Genomic DNA, 26427 nt, shown 5'->3' on the forward strand with positions numbered 1-26427 from the left:
TTCTTCTCACTGCTCCCTCGAATGCTTAGAGTTTTGTGAACAAAATGACATTGAACTTCTTTGTCTGCTCCCACACACAACTCATGTGCTTCAACCCATGGACAGAACTGTGTTTAAGACTCTCAAAACATACTATCATGCTGAAGCCACGCAGTATATCCATAGCCAACCAGGTGGAAAACTCAGCAAGTTCAATTTTGGGGAACTGTTCCAAAAGGCCTGGATCAAAACTGCAACGCCAGTTCTTGCAGAAAAAGGTTTTCAATGTACAGGAATACATCCATACAATCCTGAAATAGTCCCTGAAGATAAAGTTTTACCATCGACACTATTCTACACACAGCAAGAACCACCTGGGCTAGAGAGCTCTATTCCATCGACTCCACTTTCTGGAGAATCTGCTTCTACGCAAAAAGATCGTGATTACTCCGAGATATCTACTGCAACTTTAACCACGAAGCAGTTGTCTTCAAAGTCTCCAGATTTTTCACAGATTCTCTCAACGCCAGTTAAAACAAATAGTAACAAAAAAAAGGAAGCAGAAAACAAAAATCTCGACTTTTGACATCAAAAGATAATATTTCTGACTGTAGAGCAAAGAGGCAAATAAAACTATTGAAAGGACAACCATACAAGAAACTAAAGAAAAATTCCAGTGCAAGAAGTGTTCACTGTCCAGCTGAAGATTTACGTGAAATATCTACAAATTCATCTTCTGAGGATGATCCAAATGAAGTATCAATGCACTGCGAAGGAACTGATAACACACCGTGTAGTTTTTGTAGCCTACGTTATAACTCCTTGGAATCGCTGAAGAAAGGTGACTGGATAGCTTGTCAGCAATGTGTTCGCTGGTATCATGAAGTTTGTGTTGGAGCTGTCGGTCAGAAAATGTTTGTTTGTGGGAAATGCATTTAATGCCTATGGAAACTCGTGTTTCTGTTTACTTTTTTAACATGGTCTTAGTGGACATTTTATTTATTAGAAAACATTTGTACGCGAAATATTGCCTAAAGGGACTTGCACATAACTTCGAAGCACAATTTATGTTATTTAACAGCTCATTTACTCCAGAATTAAATATATTTTTAACGACTCAAATAGCCCCTTGCGAAACCCAAATAGCCCCACATATTCTATTATTGACATATTTTACAATGGGTTTGACTTTTATTTCTGTAGTATGCATTTTGATAGATACGACTTCTATAACTGAGATACATGTAATTCAATAAGTGCAATTACAATGTTTAACAAAAATAAATTTTTAAAATCGATTTAAGATGTAAAATTTTTGATTTTAATGTTAGGGTACTCAAATAGCCCCACCCTACCCTAAGCTTTTGGACATACGCCATTGATAAGTACATGTACGTCTGTAGAAGAAAACTACAAAAAACCAAAAGTCAAAAAACACAAATTAAGCAAAAATTGCTGTTGTAAACAATTGTTGTGGAGTAGGCTATATATCGTGTCGACAACAGCAATTTTTGCATAATTTGTGGTTTTTGTCTTTTGGTTTTTTGTAGTTTTCTTCTACAGACATACATGTGCTTAGCAATGGCGTATGTCCAAAAGCTTACATCAGGAAATCAAAGTCTATTAAGCAATCAGATTATTTCGAGAAAATTCAATGTCCCTGATCATCAACAATAAATGAAAAAAAATATTGGTTGTCTGTAAAGTCGGTTTACGGACGATAGTTTAACGTGACGTCATAAAAAACATTTATGAAATGATTGCATACTTTTATGAATAAAATTGAATCATTTTAATTTTAATAATAAAAGAATAAATACTTGAAATTATACTAGTAATCAGATTTTTAAAATGCAAGAATAATTAACCTTTATTGCCGAAATTGTTGTTGTAATAAGCAATGAAAACCACATTAACTTTTCACATCACTTTATAAACAGTCTACGAAACAGTTCACGTGTAGAACACTTGTAATTAATTTTAAAAACTGGCGTTTAGCTATAAAGTTTAAATATAATTATGAACAAGTTTTCATATAAATAAACTATAATCAAAAATCTATCATCAATTATATGAATCACCATAATTTTTTAGTCAATTTATTAGCGTAACGGGACACAGCGTAACGGAACAATGTGCTTAACGGTACACATTTCGTGCGTGCAGCCGGCGTTCTTCGATTTATTAGACGTCGTCACGTCAAAAAAAAAACACGACGTGTGAGTTTCAACCTTAAAACCTGCTGAAAGCAAGGCGACGTGTGTTTTGAATTCCCTATCCCTCCGTTCCTTGGTAAGAAAATGGTTTGCAGCATATAAAAAAAAAAGAAAATCTTGTAGCCTCGTTTTGTCCCGTTACACCCGCGACCGTTCCGACGCTAAGTTTCGGCCGCGCGCGCGAATGCAAATGCAACCGCCCAGCAGTAACTCAGCCGGTTTTTTCAACGAGTCCCTTTTCACTCGGCCCAAAAAAAAATGGGGAGGGCGGGGATGATTTTGGGTAGGGGTTGGGTGTGGGGGGAGGGGGGAAATTAAAAAAAAAAAAAAGGAGTCAGGAAACGCAGCTCACGGAATTTCAGGGGCGTGACAACACCGGTAGCACAACAATGCCTGTGTGCACCGTAAACAACTGCACGCTTTAAATTCGCGGGGATAAATGTCTCATTTGCATTACAAATTAACTTCCCCGGGCGTAATTGCATTCAGCTCTCGGGTTAGTTGCGGAAGTGGAGCGCGCGGGTGGGTTTTTCCCGATATCCCGCGGATTTTACGATGAATTTAATTACTTAAAATAGTTTAGAATAAATGAAGATTGTGCGGCCGTGCCGGGCTTAGTTTGATATTAATGACAGTGAATTACGCCCTGGTTTGTAAACGAGGGGGGGGGGATGAGAGATAGATAAAGAGGTCGTTGAATTATAGTATGTTCCAGCCTTTCATTTAATGTCAACACTAGGGATAAATGCGAGATTAGGGTTAGCAGTTAATTACAACACGCAGAATAATATGACCAACAAGCAGGGTTTCAATAATTTTTTTTTCCCCGAATATATTTCGAGAGTAGATGTGAGATAAAATAAACTGTGGCATCGTCTGTGTTTTGTGATTGATTTTTCTTTCATGCGCGCGTGTATACCGTTGGCTCGCCAATCACAGCAAATGCTTCCTGATTGGCCCGGACAAATAGGGCAATGGCTTCTCTTGCAGACGGCCGCCAATCACAAGGAAGAAAGAGCTGGCGCGGGCATAACATACTGCAGTCTAATGAGCGATATACTTTTTGGCACAGTCAATTTTTTTGACGTGACAACGTCTAATAAATCGATGAACGCCGGCTGCACGCACGAATAATTGTCCCGTTACGCACATTTACCCGTTACGCACATTTTCCCGTTACGCACATTGTCCCGTTACGCTGTGTCCCGTTACGCTCATTGTACGCTTGCGCCGCATCTATCTTTCTTCCACTCGATTGGAACAACCATCGATTTCACTTTTTCGAGGCACATTAAACTTGAAACACTCCCATTCGTTTCCTACTTTTCCTATCATCGTCCTATCCTTAACAGAATAACACAGATTGGAAGAAGTTAAATAGCAAACATGTATAAAAGTTATAGTTCAAATAATCTGTTCGTTAAAGTAATAAATATATTTGAATTAATGAGTGCAAATAAAAGTAAATTTATCAATTAAATTGTAGATTTAATTTCACTCCTTCTTTGTATCCATACAAAATAGTGATAATTCAATAAAAATGAATTTTATTATTCATAAAAGTATGCAATCTTTTCATCAATGTTTTGTTATGACTTTGTCACGTTAAACTATCGTTCGTAAACCGACTTTACGGACAAACATTTGTTTTTTGAGTTAAAAACACTTCAAATTTTCCTTTTTGGGTAGAATCGTGTAGTAACCAGAAAAACTTTTCTCAGCAATATTGCAGTTATCCTGGGCGATTATTTGGAAAATGGTTGTAGCTATCCCTTTGTGATGTTTCCTACATGTTGTTCCCTCCCCCCTTTCCACAACACAACCCAAAATTGTGGCTATGCCACTGCTTGATACCGTTGATATTCAGGTTATAGTACTTTACCACTGTGATTAAGGAGGTTCAAATAAGAATTTTACAAAAAGCATTACATAATGTTGTGGAATACAATAGAAACAGAAATTTAGTTAATTAACTACAGACAGAAAAAAAATTAACGTTAGATTTGCTTTATGGTATCTTATGTTCTAACTAAAAAAAAATTAATATGTAATAATTTAAGATCACACTTTTTATTTTATTTATTCGTCTTAATATTCTCCATTCCTCTCTCACGTTATTCTTTCAGGAAGACAATAATTATGTTCTTCTGCTTACCTCACGTTTCCTTCAACAAACAAAAAACAACTCAAACAAAACGTTTTCCTCTCTTTATTAAGGTTGCAAACTTAAAGGTTACACGAGTAACCTAATGCTACAATTCTACCTGACAAATTCGTATACTGTGTATACTAATTAAGGTAGAATCTTTAACTTCATAAATAATATATAGTGATTTGAACTAGAACAGAAAAATAAAAAAGTTTGAAAATTTTATAGATTATTTGTTGAATTGATGAATTTACAGAAAAGTTGGAAAAAAAATTGAAATAGGCACGTGAAATACCATTGTAGAACAAAACTCTGTTTTTTTATTTATTATCTCAAATGATCTATATGACGACTTGAAAGAATATCATGGATGCCAATTTATCAGCAATAAGTAGGGCCATGCATATTTCGCGAAAAGATTCCGAGACTAGTTAAAAGTTAAAACACTGTAGCATCGTCTGTGTTTCGTGATTGGGTGAGTTTATTCCAGGCGCATGTCCAATGTTACAGCACCAATCACAGAAATTCAGTGCGGAAGCAAACGCGTCCTAAGTGTCCCGGTCCAAAAAAAAAGGCAACGACTCCTCTCGCAAATGGACGCCAATCACAAGGAAGAAACCTCTGGTGTGGATACATATTTTTTTGCAGTCTAATAGTCGTTCAGATTTATTCGCGAAAAATGCCTGCCCCTAGCAATAAGTTTTTTTTTTTTTTTCAAAGAAAAAAATTTAATGTCCCCTTCCGTCGAGCTTCTCTGATCGCGTGGGTACGAGGTCGAGGCCTGGCCGGTGATTGGACGACATTCTTCAGGTGTCGTGGTCACGTGAACCGGGCACCAGCATTGGTCGAGACGTGGCAATGCGTTCAGTTGACGCTCCTACTGACAGTCGCTAGGCACGCCTGCACACACACAGACACACACGCAAACACACACACACACACACTCCTGCAACATGGCCGTGTGCTCTGCGCCTTTAAAAAAAAAAAATTGGTTGTCTGTAAAGTCGGGTTTACGGACGATAGTTTAACGTGACAACGTCATGAACAAAACATTGATGAAATGATTGCATACTTTCATGAATAAAATTGAATCATTTTTATTTTTTTGTTTTAATAATAAAAGAATAAATACTTGCAATTATACTAGCAATCAGATTTTTAAAATGCAAGAATAATTAACCTTGATTGCCGAAATTGTTGTTGCAATAAGCAATGAAAACCACATTAACTTTTCACTTCACTTTATAAACAGTCGACAAAACAGTTCACGTGTAGAGGACTTGTAATTAATTTTAAAAACTGGCGTTTAGCTATAAAGTTTCAATATAATTATGAACAAGTTTTCATATAAATAAACTGTAATCAAATATCTATAATCAATTATATGAATCACCATAATTTTTTAGTCAATTGTAACATAACCTATTATTACCGCACTCGCCGACAGCGTAACGGAACACAGCGTAACGGAACAATGAGCGTAACGGGACACAGCGTAACGGAACAATGTGCGTAACGGGACACTTTCTCGTGCGTGCAGCCGGCGTTCATCGATTTATTAGACGTTGTCACGTCAAAATGCTTCCATTTCAAAATGTACATAAAGACGTTTCTTCATATCAGCTTTGCAGGCACAGATGCTTACTTTAACTGTTTGTCCCAGGGATTAGCATATTTAATTAAACACACTCTCCTGCGGTGAACTTTACATGTATTTAGCAAAATTAGCATGACCGAGTCACAAGATATTTTTTTTTCTGCAGTGCAAATGAAACCAACAGTAGTCCATTTACACAGCTGGAACATTGTAGTCTAAAAAATGAAAGTTACTATTACAATTCCATTCTGTTCCTTTCTGTCTTGTCTTCCATTATGTCACAACACAGCATGTAACGCCCTATAGCGTTTTACCGCTTGTGCACCGAGCATATATTGCTTGATGAATTTTCTGTACTTTTACAAACAATATATTCCTTTGAAAACCAGTTGCCTAGAAATAGTTTGTATTACTACAAGAAATGTATTGTAACTATATAGAACTCATGGCTATGGTTATTTTTGCAAACTTGAAAAAAAAAATTTTCGATATATACTGCGTATTTCTTACGAAAATATTTTCGCATAATTTTATATTTTAATTGAATTTTCATTCAAGCACGATTTTCAACCCCGGAAAAAATAACAGAATATTCAATAATTATCATGCTTATTAATATGCGCACTTGATATTTATTTTATTAATTTATTCATTGCCTTATTTTAAGTGGCGAAGTTAAGGCGTACCACCTGGTCTTACACTTAACCACATACATCTTTACTAACTAGGTACACATACCAAAAACTGTCACAAATACATTTAAATAAAGATTGAATTAACATATAAATACAAATATGAAAAAAATAAAAAATAGCATATACGATACAAATGAGCTACTTGAAGTATAACGTATTTTAGGCATACTATAAAAAGGCCTTTTTTAAATCGATCTACTGCTAAAGTTATAAAGATTTAAAGATATTTAATAACCTAAATATTTATGTATGTAAGAAACTAACGAAGACATAAACAGTTTAGATGCATATACCAAAAACATTTTCTTACAATACTGGGACAACAAAACTCATAAATGCTCTGACAAGTATCTGAACCCAGTATTACTGCGAACATTATTTCGTAGAGATAAAGGTGTTTTCATGTAAATGTACAAATTTACAAATATCTGTAATTTTAAATGAATATTTCTGTTCCATTCACAAAAAAAAATTGACCGTGTACTTGTTTAGTTGTGTTGTATCGCCTCCTAACTTACGAATTTCGGAACATTGTTTATATAATAATTATTTTATTGGGCACTAGCAACCCACCCTGGATGCGATCTACTAATGTGTAGTTATTAAGATTAAATATGTAAGTACTAATAAGTATCACAAGTTATCGTAAGTGTCCGGTGTTTTCAAAAATAATATAAAGTAATGCCCATAACTAGAGACCGGAAAAATTCGCGATTTCAATGACCTGTAGTAGGATATACTCCATGATCCTCTATGCACGCGGGAAAATTACAACTGCTCATTGGCTATACTGACTCGTGACACCTGTTGACTGGGACACTAGTGATTCGATACTTCTTTTGTTGAAAGTTTATCATTGGCCGAGTGTCATTCAGATAAACTGTGGCCCAATCACTGATGCGGTAAAAAGGCAAACGTATTTTGATTCTAGCCTATCGCGAAATGAATCCGCGAATTTTTCCGGTCTCTACCCATAACTAAAGAATATATTGGGTAATATGTTGACAGATTTTTTTTGAGACAACACAAACAAATTTCGTTAAGAAGTCACCCGCTAAAGGGCTACATATATCTGTGCGCGTGAAAAGCACTCAACGCTCAAAAATGTTCATGAAAAATCGAATGTTTATGTATAATATACAAATGACCTTAGGCCACGTAAGCGCCTTAAAGCGTCTTTTTAACACTTCATAGCAACACATAAAGATTTCTCTACTATTTTTTTATTTTATATGAATGTATTAAACACATAAACCTTCAGGAAGATATTCTCCGATGATAGTGAAAACTGCGTCACATTCCATTGAGTAGTTTAAGAAGTAAGCGAACAAACAAACATGCGTGGATTGCGACTTAGTTTTAAACTATTTAGAGATAAGTTTTTTAATTCATAACTATTAGCCATTTCAATACAAAACCTTTAAAATTGGCGAGATAAAAGAATAATTTTTGGCAATAAGTTTACAAGTAAGATTGAGTACTATAAAGAAAAAAATCTACAAAGTATTTAGCATAAATAACATTTTTTGTGAAAACATTGTAAAACCTATCTATTAGTAGAGACCCGGAAATTTTGCGGATTCATTTAGTCGCAAGCTAGAATGCAAACCTCCACACTCTCACACTGTGTTCATGATGTGGCACGCAGTTATCTGGACACGCCCCTCTACGACCGTGAGCCAACGATGCCCAGCTAGGAGAGAAGTAAGCGAATCAGATAGTGCCAAATAACAAGGAAAATGTTCTCGCTAAGAAATCAACCAATGGGAAAGTAAACATGGGTCGAGCACACCTATAACTTTAAATTCTATCCTGAGGCCAGAAGAATCCGCGAAATTTCCGGGTCTCTATATATTAGTATATAACATAGTAATCTTGTGGTTGATACAGAGCATGACAGTAGTATAGTTTGGCCAGTCCGGAAACAGGCCTCAGGCGGTGGATTGAAGATTGTCGTCCGCCATCTTGGATTTGTGACGTCACGGCGGCAAAAATTCCTCAAAATTCCTCAAAAATGACTCAAAATGACTCAAAATTTCCCGTTTTAAGAAAAAATTTCCCGTTTTCGAGGGAAAAATTCCCGTTTCGAGGGAAAATTTCCCGATTTAGTCCTTAAAAATCCCAACGGCTAGAAATGTCCTGATACAGGCTTAAGCATCCTTAACTCAAGCCTCAGTTAAGCCTCTATCAGGATGTGACCTTGACCTTTGACCTTGACCCCGACGGCCATCTTGGATCCACCATCTTGGATGACGTCATTTCGTTTTCTCGAACATTCCGGCATTGTGTTATCCGCCATTTTGAATTATGATGTCACCATTGCAATATCCGTTACGGCCGCCATCTTTAAATTTATTATCCGATTTTAATGAAAAAAATTTTAAAATTATAAAAAAATTAAATAATATTTTTAATAAAAAATATTTAAAAAAAACATTTACGACACGGAGCTCGGAGTCCTCGGTTCGAACCCGACGAGTGCAAAAAAATTAAAAATGATGACCGATCCTTCCCTCACAGTGGACGAAGGCATACTGACTCCCACCACTTTTTTTTTCAAAGCATATATATCGTCAGGTAGTATGATGTCATGTCCGCCATCTTGTCTTCGATGCTGGAAGCCATCATCATTGTATCGTCGGCTAGAGTGCGCCGATGACATGTTAGTTTAATTCGTATCCGCTAGAGTGCAGTTATAATTTATTACTGTGACACCCGCCATCTTGTCATTTGGCCGCCATCTTGAAAATCCGTAATTATTTAGCTAGAAATTCGGGAAAACTTTCAAAATTCATTAAATAAATCACTCATTAATTTACATATTGATTCGATCGATTCCCGTCCTCGGTTCGATCTTGGATGATGCAAAAAAAATTAAATATAACATCAATTTAACATAATAGTAACAGGTTCGAGGAATTAAACACTGCAAGTTCTTTTACAAACATAATATTTATTACATAATTTCTATTCTACTACAGGATCATTTGAGAAAGCCAGCAATCTTATAATCACTTAGTTCCGCAGCGGTGTGAAATGACTAATTCTTAGCTCCAATCGGTTTATACTAGACAGAGTCCAGCCAGAACCTTTACAGACATAGTCCACCTCTTCTTGACAGAGTTTCTGGATACCGTTTTTAACAGTTTGCTTCACATCGTTAGAACTGTAAATTACTGCAGCCGATGTCTTGAATGCACATTTCTTCACTTTGTCATCGAACGGATATGGCTTTCCATATATACAGTCCAACCACAAGTTATATTTCAAAGGTCCGTTTGTTGCTACATCATCAGTAAGCTGATTGATTATGTCCTCTCTGATATCATCAAGAAAATTACAAATGTCTTTCGACTCACCTAACGTATTTAAATAATAGTCCTTCAATGTTCCACGAAATGCAGACTGCGCCAAGTAGAAGCCATTATCGTTCACTTGTAATGCTCCGAACACAGTCTTAGGTTTATTTTCCTGTTCAGACATCATACCAATCGGTTGCTGCACATCGGTTTTCTTGCTTGTACGCTCACGAGCCTTCAACCTAAACCGAGGAGTCGAAATTTCTGCAGGTAGTTCAGCAGTAGGCACACGGACTTCACCTTTACAGTTTTTCGCATGTCGTCGCAAATTATCAATTCGAGTAAACCATTCATGACACTCATCACATCGAAACTTCATGCGAGATGGATTCTTCGTGCATTTGCTCCGCTCATGTCTTCGTGCATCATGGGAAAATGCGAACGACGTATCACAGTAGCTGCAAGGATACCGTGGTGATGAAGACGATCCTTTCAGACCCGATCCAGATACAGGCGTTACAACAGTAGTACCATTTCCAGGCATTCTCTTATGCACATCGATGCATCGTTGTTGCGACGAAACCTTTACTTTCTGCCGAACAGCAGGGCCTTTGCATGCCTTCATGTGCGTTTTCATATTATCTTTTCTGGCAAACTGCTTATGACATTTCTCACAAACAAACATTTTACGATATAGGTTCTTGACACATTCGCTCCTCTCGTGTCGCCGAGCATTGCTGCTGTTTGAGAAAATCTTGTCGCAATAACAGCACCGATGTTCGCTAGTTGTCAAATCAGCATCCATTGAAGTCTCCATCGAGGTCGTATCGTCGATCGTCGTGGTTTCCTGCACATCCAGCTCAGTAGTCATTAAGCTATCTTCTGCTGGTGGTATCACATCTGTTGAAATCTCCTCCAGTGTTGACATCGACGTTGTCAACGGAATCTGCTCCTTCTCCGTCGTAGCTGTCGTCAAGGTTCCCGTAGACGATGGTACAACCTCCATCGAGTTCGTCGTTAAAGTCGGTAAAGATGCCATCGAGTTCGCAAGAACAGGTAATTACATGATTAATGCACCAGAAGAAACAAACTAGGTGATCCTTACACCGACGACGTCAGTAACAAACTGAGCGTCCTGTTGTCTAGGACTCGCTTATATACATGCACCGTATGGAATAAAACGCTAGTCAAATCAAGAACCATTTACAATAATACTAGAGTCAAAACAACATTAAAATAGAAGGACCATCAACGAAAAGGCAGCACATTTGGAAGCACCGACAACGAAACGGCAGCACATTTGGAAGCACCGACAACGAAAAGACAGCACATTTGGAAGCACCGACAACGAAAAGGCAGCACATTTGGAAGCACCGACAACGAAATGGCAGCACATTTGGAAGCACCGACAACGAAAAGGCAGCACATTTGGAAGCACCGACAACGAAACGGCAGCACATTTGGAAGCACCGACAACGAAACGGCAGCACATTTGGAAGCACCGACAACGAAACGGCAGCACATTTGGAAGCACCGACAACGAAACGGCAGCACATTTGGAAGCACCGACAACGAAACGGCAGCACATTTGGAAGCACCGACAACGAAACGGCAGCACATTTGGAAGCACCGACAACGAAAAGGCAGCACATTTGGAAGCACCGACAACGAAAAGGCAGCACATTTGGAAGCACCGACAACGAAAAGGCAGCACATTTGGAAGCACCGACAACGAAAATCCAAGATGGCGGACACCGGCACCGGCACCACAGCCTGAAGCCTGATCTCGGACCGTCATTTACATACTACTCATGACACATACAAAGTAGCAATGATACTTAAAAAAAAAAAAAAACAATTTTGGTGGCTACCAACTTACATAAACTGTAAAAAAAAAATTGTTGTACTTTTACAAAGATAGTCATTGGAAACTCAGTTGCCAATGATATAACGTGTAAAATTGCAAAGCAGAGCTTTTTACCATTGGCAAATTAACAGAGCTCTACCTGAAAGTTTTGCAATTGATATCGTTGGCAACCAGATTTCCAAGGGTTTTCCTTATAAAAAGTACAAACATTTTTTACATTGTATCTAACACGGTTCAGTGCACTCAGAGACTTGGAACTACTGAAAAACTATTCATAATTTATCGTCAGTTCTGTTTAAATTACTTAATTATTTAATAATTTGAATGTATTTATTTCAAATACATTTTCATGGATTTCAATACGCAGCATTTAATAATCCAAAAACATAGCAACTTCTAATCTTTTTTAAGAGATTCTTAGTGTTCGCACGAAACTCATTTCTTTACTTTCCACACTCTAGAACATAATATATAAAATCTAATTTCTTAGGAATTTTTTGAGGTGTTTGTATGGGTAGCATTTAAAAGAAGGAAAAATAAAGTGGGGAAACTTGTCAAAACTTAAAGGTATCGAAGGTTACCGAAGGAAAAACAATTCACACTTTTTTTTTGCGACGCAATTAATTTTCTATGTATCATAAACCCCGCCTGTCGTGGTTTGTTTGTCCGAGGCGTAGTTCTAAGGACAAAGCTTTCCCACGCTGCCACTTCTTCTCTATAAATGGTTGAGAGAATCTTCATTAAAGTCATGTGCATGCTACACCGTTAAAATTTCTCATCTTCAACTAACGAAGAACGCCGACTACAAATAATGACCCGGGGATATTCATGAATTTACGGCTATCTTCGTGAATTTACGGACACTGACTTCACTTACTTTGGACACGAATCCAAAAAAAAATTTGGGTGTACTAAAAAAAAATATTCAAAAACTGGTAATGTCTACAGCGAGAATTCTCTTCTTTTGTCTGTGTGTGTTTACCTTTGTTTAGAACGAAACACACAACGCGGAATTCGAAATACGGCGTATTTATTACGAAAACCCAGTTATATTCAATTAGCTAACTAAGAAGAAGTCTTCGTTCATTTGAGTTCAATTCTTCGTTTCAGAGTCTGTAAATTTACTCCAATCTCTTACAGTGTAATAAAGACCGCAGGCATTCGCAGCAATTGTCTGTGATCAAAGGCGAAGGTTTTGCTGACGTTTCGGTTGACACTGCCATCGCCATCATCAGGGTAGCATTCAGTAGGATGATGACGACTGCAATGTCGACCTAAATATCGGTGAAGCCTTCTCCTTCGTAGCGGATTTATCCCACAAGCCAAGAAACTTCGTATACATCATCCTACACAAAACATTTCGTAAGTTATCCTTACGATAATCACTGACGCAAGTTAAGGTCGCAGAGAACCAAAGACTGACAACTGAACATGCACGAAACACACACTGTCAGGACATCGCAGTAAATTAACGAACTTTCGAACGAAGAATTCAACTCGAATAAAAAAAAGAGTTCTTCATAATTTTAGATAACAAAATCTTCTAAAAATAAACTACGCTGATTCTTGCTTCCGAGTTATATTCTTAGTTGTAAACAAGGTTAACACATACGTGATAGAAAGAGAAATATATGTTAACTGCAGACTTAAGTTTTGTTAATGTTATGTTGATAAATACAAAAACTATGTTTGGGAATAAATTTTTTTTCAATGATGAAATTTCCTACCAGTAAATTAAAAAAGACAAGCGTTGATAGAATTTAAAAAGCGTTCTTCGTAAATTTAACGATATGAACTTGTTCCCTTTTTCTTTTTCTTTAACATTTGTCAGTCTTTTTTTTTTTTAACTGATTGTAACATGTACCCCCCCAATTACGACAAGAAACAATTTTCATAAGTCAGCCAGCCATATTTAACATACTGCACGTAATAATAATAAGTGTGAGACCACTATCCTTGATTACCTTCCAACTTGACAGTGCGTAACTAAGTCTGTGTTCGTGTACAGTAACATGCAGTAACAGGCGAAGACGTTTCAAAAGGTTGATAACGAAAGTGCTACCTAAACTGTCAAATGATTGTTGCTGGTTTTACAAGAGATCTTGTAAAAAAAAATATTTGCCATTATACTTTACTGCAGTGCTACACTTAAAATAGTGTACGTTTCGTAACTCCGACACGAGTTTTATGAGTTGTCCAGCGTATTATTAAACGTGTTTTATTGAGGTATTTTTTTTTCAAACATGTTACGACACGGTTTGCTAGTGGACGGTGTTATGCACAAATGAGTTAGCCAAGAAAAGGAAAAAAAAAAGTTATTGAAATAATTTTGCAGGTAAAATGACACTTTTAATTGAGCAAAAAAAATTTTTAACCGACATTCCTTGCTACTTCTGCCATCTTGCGACCAACAAACATTCAACGCACTGCCACGATACCGGTTATTGTGTGTTCGACTTTGAGCTCAATTTACTCAGTTGGAAATGTTTGTGGGTTGAACCATTTTTAAAACATAACACCGTCCAGTTGTGAAGGGGTGTGGGGCAGGGGCGTAGCCAGGGTTTTTTTTTTTTTAGGGGTTCAATCCCCATCCCCCCCCCCCTTTAGCACCAAATCTTTAATTAATTTCTTATTCATCACTCAAACAAATTTCATATTTAAATTAATAAAAAATTTTACCATTACAATATTTAAATTTATGAACTGAAAACTGCTAAAATAGCACTATTTTACACCTTAAAATCGAAATTTTCCCGGGGGCGGGAACCCCGGACCCCCCGCTTTAATACGGGGGGGGGGGCATGCTTCTTAACACCCCCCCACACACAAATCCTGGCTACGCCACTGGTGTGGGGTAGAAGAGTAGGGGACGGGGGGGGGGGAAGAAAGTGAGAGACGCAGGTACTCACGGCCCTGCAGTCGGCGATGCTAGCGGCGAGAAGGAGCGTCGCGACGCCGGCCAGCACGGAAGGCGTCATCTCTGCTGCTGGTGCTGCTGGTTCTGTTCGGTCGGGCGGTCGCCGCTGGAGTGGAGTGGAGAGCGGACCAGCGAGCGCAGGCCAGCCGCCGCCCCTTGCCCCTTGCAGTACCAGCCCTACCACCCCTCGCACATCCCCTCCGCCACCGGGACAGGCGAGGGGTCGATACTGCCCCTCCCTGAAAACCCCCGGCCGCCTTCCCCTCCCGCGCCGTGCACAGGCATTACAGATCGCCGCGTCGCGCTATACGGAGAATTCCTCTGGTCGATTCCCCTGCTCGCCCCTGTCCCACCTGAAAAGATAAAAAAAAAAGGGGGGGGGGGTTGTCTGTAAAGTCGGTTCACGGACGATAATTTTACGTGGTGACGTCATAAGTAGAGACCGGATATAGATTCCAATAGTCTCTAGACGCTCGGACAAATGCCTAACTTTTCATTGGCTGCTGACTTGTGAGACGTCTCGACTGGGTGGTCTGCGATTCGACACTTCCACGAGTGAGGGTCTCTAATTGGCCCTCAGTCCTCCAGATTAACAGTGAACCAATTGCAGAAGCAGCACTAAGGTATAATTATTCTAATTTTAGCAAAAAAAACGAAATGAACCCGCGAATTTTTCAGGTCTCTAGTCATAAGAAAACATTGATGAAAAAATTGCATACCGTACATTTTAATTTTTCAAATATTATTTACAGTTTTTTTGCAAATTTAATTTGTTTAAATATAATCACGAACAATTAGTTTAAAAAGCCCGCCCTTAACCTGTTTGATATTATAGAAGATTTTCCCGCACGGTGGTTGGCCGGTTCTTGCACGCTCGGCTCGGGCGGAACGTGACAATTTGTCGTGCGTGCAGCCGGCGTTCATCGATTTATAAGACGTTAATCACGTAAAAAAAAAAAAAATAACACGCGAGCCAAAGATGTGTCAACATCCAACCTCGGTTCCTCACGTTGCAAATACACTTGCAATACTTAACTCGGATGGGAAATTTAACGTGAGCGTGATAAATACACGAAAAATTGCAATTTCGACTGCATTTCTGGACGCGAATCATGCGTGGTTTCCGCACCCGCCGCTAGGATACGTTGATTATCGTATCATTCGATTGGCAGGCCGGAATTTCAAAACTACACAACGAAACGGCTTCGATAAAACCGAGAAAAAAAAACCTTGAAAAAATTCTAAACCTGAATTTCGACAAGAAATTTTATTACAACCTTGCCCATCATGTCAGTTAATACAATAAAGTTTCCCTTTGGCTTTGTGAACTTTGGTTCTTGCCATCCGCTACAGATGGCATCCGTTCCTTCGGTATACACATCCGTCGCATTCACGAAATTACTCCCACCAAATGCCGTACACCGAGAACATGGATGTTAGGTACTTATCTAAAAACCGAGAAAGTTCGAAGCGAACTCGGATCATCGAGGATTACTGACGCCGTGCGTTACTATTTGTTCTCGAGTCCCCGTTTCTCACGCCATGATTATTGTTTCATTTTCTTGTCACTTATATCACTTGAGGGCTTTTGCCTGAGAATTCATTCCGATAGCTCTTCTCGCATTTCGTGTTCCTCTAATAATTTTTTTTTAATGATACATGAAAAGGGCATGAATTCACAGCGTTAGAAAATCGCAGCTCGAAAATAAAGTTTCGTGAATATCTGGCAAGAAACTGCGTAAACTAACAATAAATGCTATCAAAGTAAACTTACAGGAAAAATCCTGATTTAATAGTATAGTAATGGTAAAAAATTAACTAAAAATTAACAGGTGTAAGACCGACCATTGTCTTTCAAAATGTTACTGACTTACATATATACTACTCGTACATCACATAATGAACATGAAATTAGAATCTTTTGCTGTTTAGAGATACAACAAAAAAAACCTTGTAAAATTTCTTAAAGCATTTCGTGTGGTTTATCTCATAATAATATTATTCATTTATTTATCCAATTATCCGAGTCAACCTTACACTTATTAGAAGTCAAAACAGGCAGGCTCTGTAAATATTTGTAGAAGGAGCAAATGTTCGGTTTATTTTTGTACACACCTCGTAGAAATAGAAACATCGCACAGGCAACCAATCAATAATAATAATGTGATAATAAAAAAAACCAGAGTAATATTTAATGAGTTGTTTACAAAACAACTGTATATATGTACGTAAATTTTTATCTACTCAATGTTACAGTCCAATCTGCACGGTTCACTCGTATGAATATGGATTACCTGGAAAAAAAAGTATACCTAGTCTTCCAAATGACGGTAAATCTGGAGTTAAAGTAATGCCCGCATAAATGTCCAATATTTTGCTTGTAACATGACAATAAAGTATATTGACCAATAATTTTCCAATACAACTTGTAAAACAAGCAGCAATTATTTTACAGTTTAGGTGGGCCTACAGTCTGTTCTGGCTTACCTAAAAACTTTTGTTATCAACCACCAAAAAGTCATCGCCTGTAACTGCATGTAACTCTACACAAACACAGACTTAAGTTACGCCCTGTCAAGTTGGAAGCTAATCAAGGACATTACTCTCACATCTTAAATAGTTGTATATAATTATTTATTCTACAATTACAAAGATTAAATTGTAAAACACGATTTACTCACACACTGTGTGTGACATTGTGGGTTAGTTTTACAACTTATAGTCCGTAAGTGTATGATATTTAAGGTTTTTGCATTAAGGGATAAAATTGGGGGGGGGGGGGGGTAGTTGTGTTATATTAACACACTAAATAAAATAATTCCGCAATTCGGTAGAAAAAGCAGTTGCGGGGTTTTCAAAAAAAACTATTCACTTGAATATAATAGTTAATTAAACCTTTTGAATTGCTGAATTGAAATAAGCATACGTTGATGTAGCTCACGGATTTATTTTTCAGGGCAAATAGTTACATTTTACTAATTAGTTTGCTTTTGTTATTGTGAGCTGCCAAACACAGAGATTGTATTTACATTTCACGTTTAATTAAGAGAACACTACGTTTGTAACCATAAATAATTTTAGGTTTGCAATCAATTGTGTTTGTATTGCCTACCAAAAGGTAAATGCTTTTGCAGAGATACGAAATAATTAACTTCACCTGCCCGCCTATTTGTTAAACAATTTTTTATTTTATTTCCAAATGTGTATCCAAAGTTTTGACAAATTACAAAATCCGGAATTATTTTCAAGTTGGTTCATGTAATTCGGCCATAAATCCCTCCGTTGGTCCACATAGAGCATATACTGACTAACTTTAAATCATTGTATTTTACTGTCATTTTCTGTAGACCTGTCTTTAGGAACTACTCATCTGTATTCATTCCCCTTTTGTTCAGTTTTAAGGGGTGTATAAAAAATGTATAAATGCCTGTATGTTGTATAAATTAAATTTTTGGAGATTTTATAAATTAATTTATAATATAAAACTTTCGCATCGCAAGAATCATTCAAAAAACATTTTTTGAAGGTTATATTTATATAATACCATAACACAATTCACGATGGTTCGTGGTCAAAGTAGTTGAACACAGGACCCGCAGGTTTACGAATACATCCGTAAATATACGAAGATCTTCAGATATTATAATATAATATAATTCGGAGAATTCAGATGTTGAATGCTGGAAAGTCCGCGATTCCCCTGAAAAATTACTGCGTCGCGTTTAAATATCCATTCCAAACAATTAGTGTGACAAAACAGTTGAAGTATTGCGTGATCTGTCGCGACGCAACGCACGAAACATGTTCCCGCTAAATCATAATCGAGTGAGATCATCAATAGGGGGGGGGGGGGGCTGTTGAAGTTTGAATGTCTGTTTTTACCCTAATTAGTCAAATATTACAAGCCCATTGCTAATCAAATCCAGTGTAAACTTTTTTAAGTTGTGCGTTACGAGCAGATCACATTTGCAGTTACGGTCATGGTCACTTCTTACAAGGGCAGAGTAAGGAAGGGGTAGCGAGGGGTCATAGCCCCCTCCCCTCTATAGAAACTCACTAACAAGCTTAAAATCACGAATATACGGTTCGATGAATGGCCACTGAATGTTACAAATTACAGAGTAAGTAGCATTATCTTTTAACACGTACTAAGCAGTACTACATAGTGTAAGGATCTACCGTTCATAAGTTACACTTATTATTTAAAATTTCATGCTTTGAAAAAAGCACTTAAAGGTTATCGGATAGTAAAAAAAGGGGGTAAGAGCATCATCTTTTTGAAAACTTATCTGGGGGAAGAAACACCGGACTTTGTCGCTTTTCTATTATCTTGTTGGGGGAAAAAAAAAAAGGGGGGGGGGGGGGTGGTAAGTAGCATCCCATACCACTCTCCTCTGACCACAAAAGTCGGCCTATCAAATATGTATTCTTGTTAAAGCTTAATTTTCCCACCCCCTCTTTTTTCCCCACAAAACTTGGGTACGCCGTTGGTAACGTTTAGTAATAAGATTATTTTATTTATTTATTTATTTATTAATTCTGGGGTTTTAAAAATTGTACATTAAGTATTTTTTTAAAGAAGGGGAGGGGGGGGTATTTGCTCTCGGGCCCCTTATTCGCTCTCGATGACCACGACTACACTATATTCACGAAATTTATGACAATGACAGGAAAAAAAAATGTTTTTGTTCGGTCCCGGCGCGTAGGCTCAGCGTTCATGAATTTTTCACTCTTCACCCCTCCTCGCTATTGTTTTTTTTTTTTTTGCAAATGCCCTCCAACCCTGCTACTTCCCGGTGCAATAAAAAAAAAAAGAGCTATAGAGGAACAACAAAAAAATGTTTCACATAAAACCTGATGGTGGGAGGCGGGGAGGGAGGGAGACGTCTACCGAAGATTTACTGCCGTGAAACGTGGCGAGACGTGACTTCGCATCGGAGAGCCTTAAAAGAACAAAACAAAATACGTTATTTTATGTTTTTTTTTTTCAGGTGTAGCAGTACATCCTGGCTGAAAAAATCGAGGTATGGAAACAAAAAATTCGTAATGGATGCGCTCAACACGCGCCATGTATTGTCGTAAATGCAGTAATTAAATATAAATAGAAAAAAAAAACCAAGGGGGAGAAAAATCTATGTAAAGCAACACTCGAAACATTACGGAAACGTCTGAAGATGGTCAGTGAGTACGAATTACTTTTTTCTCAGCGTTAAAAAGTCACTTCCATGCGATGCAAAAATTTTTGTCTTTGTAAATGGAACATTGTAAAATTACAAGACACTTGTAAATTTGTACATTCACATGAAAACAACTGTACCACTGCAGAATAGTGTTCGCAGTAATACCGGGTCCGTATTCTTACCCGGGCATTTATTTATACTTCGTGTTGTCCCAGTAAATCCGATGGTTAAAAGTAGAGACCTGAAAAATTCGCGGGTTCATTTGTGTTTTGCTAAAATTCAAATAATTATACCTTAGTGCTGCTTCTGCAATTGGATTACTGTTGATCTGGAGGACTGAGGGCCAATTAGAGACCCTCACTCATAGAAGTGTCGAATCACAGGCCACCCAGTCGAGACGACTCACAAGTCAGCAGCCAATGAACAGTTGGCATTTGCTCGAGTGTGTAGAGGATATTTGAGTCTATCCTGGAGGTCATTGAACCCGCGAATTTTTCCGGTCCCTAGTTAAAAGTTATTTGTTACCCGTTCCCCGAATAGCTTTGCCGTATTAACTGCACACGTTAGCAAGCACAATAAAACAAAATAAGGTTAAATTATTTAATATATTTCATTATCTTTTCATTGTTTGAAAATTTATGATTGAACATTATCTCGAAAAACCTTATCATATATGAAAAAATAACCATAATTTTTTTACAAAGTTAAAATATATTTCTTGTGGTACAAGCTATCTCTTGGCAAATTTTTTCCCCAAAGGAATATTTTGTACAAGGTTAGAAAACTTTTTTTTGTGTTGAATACAATCCTTCAAAACTGTTTCCACGATGCTTACACGCAGTCGGAATCGGGGGCGCGGAAGACTACCATAATGGCAGTATTACGCCAGGTCTCTTCGAAAAAGGCGGAATGGTACCATAACGGTAATCTGCCATACGTTCAAAGGACGAGACGGAATTCTGCCATATTTTCTTATACACACTATGGAAAGAGTACAGCAGCATTGCCCTCGAACTAGTGTATAGAATACTCGGTATGTAGCACTGTCAAACCTCTAGCTGTTTCTCAGGTTAACTTTAAAACATACAGATAGCGCTTCTGACAGTGATAGTTGCAATTACAAATAACGTCGTGATCGCGGACGAGAAGAAAGAAATGTTTACAAAAATTGTTTATACGGAGCAGCACTGTATTCTTATTACGACGATTTAAAAAATAATAATTCATATGGTAGTTTTCCATGCACGAAGGAGAATTCTGCCAAAATTTCTAATACATTCTACGGAATGAGGAAAACGGCTTTACCCGTAAAATCTTAATGTAACTAGATTCATAGAATTTACATTTTTGCACACTGGAATACTTGAAGTAATTGTAGATCATTATTTAATGAGTGCAAATCCAACGCAAATATTCCAGGGTTTTATTATGTAATGTTTTCAATTTTAGGGTGACAGAACACAAACATCTCAGACATTAAGATTTTTAATGTCCATATGAAATTATTTAAAGTCTACAAAATGTGTTTTTAAGATGCTGAAATGCGAGGGAAATATTTTTGTGTAGTGTAGTTTGTTAGCACAGGGCAAGCAGCACAGGCGTTCTAGGTGGGCTTTGCAGAGGCTTGCAGTCTTAAAAAAAAAAAAACTCTGCTTAAATTTAAGTATTTAAGCTATTAGGAAATAAAAAATGTTACTATGCGTAGCATATTATTCTACTTCTTTAAAACTGTCAGATCAAATTGAAATTCAGTTTTTCGTGCCTTACAACACATACATAAAAAAAAATAGATAGGCTACCATATATAAGGACAATACATATGTACATTGATACATATCAATAACTTTACGACAAAATACAAAATAACACAGCACACAGATAAATAAAGTTAATAGAGTTCATATTAACTAATTGGTTACTTTGGTTTTCAAAAAAATCTTAAACAGAAAATTAAATGGAGTGTACAAAATAAATATGTAGATTATAAAAGTTTTAAATAACTTTTTTCTTAAGTTTTTTACTAATGAATGTGGCTAGATTATTCAAAGAGTTATAATTTTTTACAATTTTATAGTACTAATGGTTTTAAAAGTGTCACTAATTCTATAATTTCAAGTTGAAATTCTTAATCAAACCGAAATATTGCATCTGAAGCATCAAAAATGGTAATAAAACGTATATAATAAAATGTGTATCGCTGACTGAACGTCTAGTAAATAGAACATGCAAATTAAATTTATATAATAATGTAGCATTTTTAAAAGGAATTAAAAACCCGGAAATTTTAAAATATTAATTTAGGATTTTTTTCTGCATACTTTCAATTCTATTACAATCAAATTTAGTTATTTAATTCCAAATTACGACACAATATTCTACTTCATAGCTAGGGACACCTATATTTCGCGATTTCATTTCATGTCAAGGTATTTCACAAAACACTGTAGCTTTTCCTAAGAGTCATGGCAAATTGTGAGGGTGCAGCAGTACGGTGACCACATTCTCATTGGCCCCGTCAAGAGCGGGACGACACCTCTCACCGACCTCAGCCAATAACTACAGGAGAAAAGCTACAGTATTTTGTGAAATACCTTGACATGAAATGAAATCGCGAAATACAGGTGTCCCCAACAATCAGGTATTGATGCAGAGAAAGATCTTCAAATGCAACTACTAGTATTTATTATCTACATGTTGGTGAAAAATAAAAACTTTGCATCCACTATAACTTGAAGGTATTAAAAGTGGACACCACGTTTTAATGTCATTTCTACCTATGTGATAATTCTAATTAATTGAATTAGTTTTTTTACTAAATGTTTTACAATAAACGCTATCGTAATTCAGAGACTTTTGTTAACTTAAAAACCAGATCTGGACAGCTTAAATATCTTGCTGAATAGTTTCACAAATATATTTCTATATTTTTCCTTCAGCACTTTTTCTTGATCAATTCCGATTAAGTTGGAATATCATTTATTAAATATTAAAGAGTTGTTGAGATAAACTACTAATATGCGGAACATCTAATACCATGAAATTGTATTTGCAAATTTGACTGCAAAGTGTCTATTTGTAAGATGATTAAAACAAATATATACCACGCATTGTTTGAGGAGGCCTAAAATTGATATATTTTTTATAATAATATTGGGTTGGAAAGTATAAAAGGCTTTGCTCATGTTGAAATAAATAGAATATTTTATTTATATCTGGATGTTATACTGGCGCGCACGCGCAAAACACACACATATATAATTTCCTATTACAATCGGAATATAATTTGTTAAATATTAGAGTAGTTAAGATAAATACTAGTTTGCGGAACACCGATATCATGAAATTGAAATCGCATTTGCAAATTTGACTGCAAAGTGTCTATTTGTAAGATAATTAAAACATATATATTTGCATAATACTGTATGTGTTAAAGACGGTCTTATTGATTGAAAACTACGTGGTTTTTCAGTAATAATATTTTCAGGAATAAAATTCATAGGCCTATAAATATTTGTCAATAGTTTGTGACCAAAATTTAACTGTCAATAATACTGCAAGAAAATATATACCGATAAATGGTTGAACACACAACACTGGTATACAACAACTCACTGACTGATACACACTTAATTCAAATATTTTATCTACATAAGCTCAATTTTTTAAAATGTTTTAAATGTTTGTTTGAGCTTTATTTATAACATGTTGAAATGATAATGCTACAGTTACTAAAAACTAAAACGCTACAAAACTACAAATATTATTTTTGAAAAACTCCGTTTCCCCGGAGAAACCCCAGGAATGGCCACCGCATGGGTAGCCCAAGAAAAGAAACGGGCTCCCCATTTGGAAGACACTTGGAAGGTTTTTTTCTATTCCACCCACCGTTTCTTTGGTAGCCTGACTTGTTACAAGGGATTGTATTCCTACCAGAGAAAATGCCACCATTTTGTTTAGGCAATCCGCCTTGGGGAATCCGGGGCGCGAACCCGGGTCCTACAAGTCACTAGGCAGGCGCTCTACCCCAGAACCAGAGTGGTAGAGCGGATACTTGCAGTCTTCTTAACACTGGCAATATGTTATTCCACGAGTTGGCTGTAGTTTCGTGTGTCAATAACACGTGAAGTACGTGTAGTAACATCTTACCTCGGTAACGAACAAATTTATGTGTTCTTATGTTGTTCTTTCAGCATGAATTATGTAATTTCATAACAGTGAAAAATAATTTGTATAACAATTCTGGCAATTTTTTAGTTGATTTTCTGCAAACAAACTTACAGTCCCGCTGTACAATAATTATATAGAACTATGTATATATGTATATAGCTTGCACTGTCGATGGTAAAGTTATTTTGAAATAAATGTTAGATATTAAAAGTGTGTTTAGTTAAAATATATGTGTGTGCTTACAGGCATGCAGTTATTGTATAACATTTTATTTATTTGGTTTTAAAGCCACAGAAAAGTTAACCTTATTATTTCACTTTTTTTTTTTAATTCTTATTTTACCGTGCTTTATATGCGCAGCTAATACTGGAAAGCTATTCAAACAACTGTTTGCAAATAGGCTTTTTCAAAATTTTAAATTAAGTGTTGGAGATGTCAAACTAAAAGATACATTTCATACTGACATCGCTGGAATTTTAGGCAATGATAGTACTGACCTTAAATCGATCAGTTTCTGAAGACTAAGAATTTAGAAGACACTAGTTTTGTGAGATTTGCTTACTTATTAAGAAATATTCACATTATTTGAATACAACTATATTTTATTGGAACTTACAGTACTCCTGAGTACAGAATTCTTAGGTAATAGCTTACATCAGGGTTAAGCAGGAGCATAAATGTTATATTTAATACAATGAAACCCTCAAAAACTTAATTAATTCATAGGGATCATTAAACATGAACTCCTTTGAGTACTCAAGTACAGAAAGTTTTTATTTAATATTTTTGCGCATCGCAGTGACATCGCTATTTATTTATTTGTAATTTTAATTGTAACAAAAATAAGAATTCGGTGTTTTTATTTTGAATTTGTAATAGTATAAAACAAGTATTATGTTTTAACTGTTACAGTTTCAAAAGTTCATTTGATGGTTGTGTATGTTTATTTTCGTCCAAAAAAAATATCCTACAGCAAGAGATTTCACTTTTCTTATAATTTTGTTGTTTTAAATTATTATGTTCGAACCTTTCCTTCAGTTCAACAACTTAAGTAGATATAATTATTTCGTTATGAAATATAATTCTCCATCATGTCGTTCGAGTATTAGGACTGTGTGGTCGCGTTTTAACTTATGATAGTTTTACATTATGGCACTTTTCCGTCACCCACCCCCCCCCCCCCGGAAGAATTCTTCGATTATGGCAGTCTTCCAGTATGGTAGTCTTCCAGTATGGCAGTCTTCGGTCGACCCCCGTCAAAAAGGAGGAAATGTGCCATAATGGAAAACTACCATAATTTTATTTTTACAGATATTTGTTATAAGCATACAGTGTCTATTTACTACTACTAATTTTTGGAAACATTTGTTTCTATTAATGCACGATCTGTTGAGTTAACTTATGACTGGAACTACAGAAAGTCACCGTCCGAAGCGCTATCTGTATCTTTTTAAGTTAACCTAAGAAACAACTAAGGGGTTTACAGTGCTAACTAGCGATGTATTCTTCACACTACTTCGAGAGAAAAGCAGCTGTACTCATTCCATGGAGTGTATAAGAAAATATGCCAGAATTCCGCCTCGTCCTTTAAAATTATGGCAGTTTACAGTTATGGTACTTTTCCGCCTTTTTGAAGAGGCCAGGCGGAATACTGGCCATTATGGTAGTTTTCCAGTATGGTAGTCTTCCGTCGCCCCTGGGAGACTTCCAAACAGCACGCTATCCGTCAGTTTGACCTAAAACAGCTTCTCGCTGTATCCATGTGATGGCGGTTGCGTGGCGTGTTAAGAAAAACTGTATTTGATATATCCTACTCAAGCCTCCGCTTAGTTGTGCTTGAAGCACTTCCCCCTCCCTCCTCCCTCACGGTTCTGTTCTCAAGACTTTCATTTCACTTGTTTACTCGAGTCACGAAGTTACGATGCAAACTATTAATGGAAGTCAGTGTAAAGAAACTTGAAAAAAAAATATATAATAATTTGGGCATCATTCAGTAGTAGCTTACGATGGATGTAAAACCAAAACGTGATCTGCCTGCTACCTACAACTTGGAAAATCCCTAACAAAAACTATATACACACAAAAAAAATATTGCTCTCTTAATTATTCAAAGGTTGAAAGTAAATGCAGTGGATCGAAAGAAAAAAAAAGAAAAAAAAATATTTTTTTCTGAAAAGCTATAGTGAATAAAAGAGCATAATAGTATAACAAGAGACAAAAGACGTTAAATATTTAAAAAAAAAAAAATACATCTTCCATGGTACTAAATGCAAGGTACTAAACGTTTGTATACATAATTAACGAAAATGAAAATACTGAACTATTATTAAGTACATACTATAGAAATTATAATTATTTTTT

The 26427-nt window shown here is 36.5% G+C and overlaps 1 protein-coding gene across 2 annotated transcripts in view; it reads right to left on the reverse strand.

The window, feature by feature from the left end:
- LOC134539121 (mucin-5AC-like) overlaps positions 1-26427 on the reverse strand; it is a 177821-nt gene that overhangs the window by 125858 nt on the left and 25536 nt on the right. For both annotated transcript variants that reach the window (XM_063380863.1, XM_063380862.1), the window contains exon 2: positions 14712-15072. In XM_063380863.1, the coding sequence (XP_063236933.1) occupies positions 14712-14780 (69 nt within the window). In that variant the 5' untranslated portion in view covers positions 14781-15072. The remainder of the gene's footprint in view (positions 1-14711; positions 15073-26427) is intronic.

The sequence above is a fragment of the Bacillus rossius genome, chromosome 14, assembly GCF_032445375.1.
Source record: "Bacillus rossius redtenbacheri isolate Brsri chromosome 14, Brsri_v3, whole genome shotgun sequence".
Classification (NCBI taxonomy): Eukaryota; Metazoa; Arthropoda; class Insecta; order Phasmatodea; family Bacillidae; genus Bacillus; species Bacillus rossius.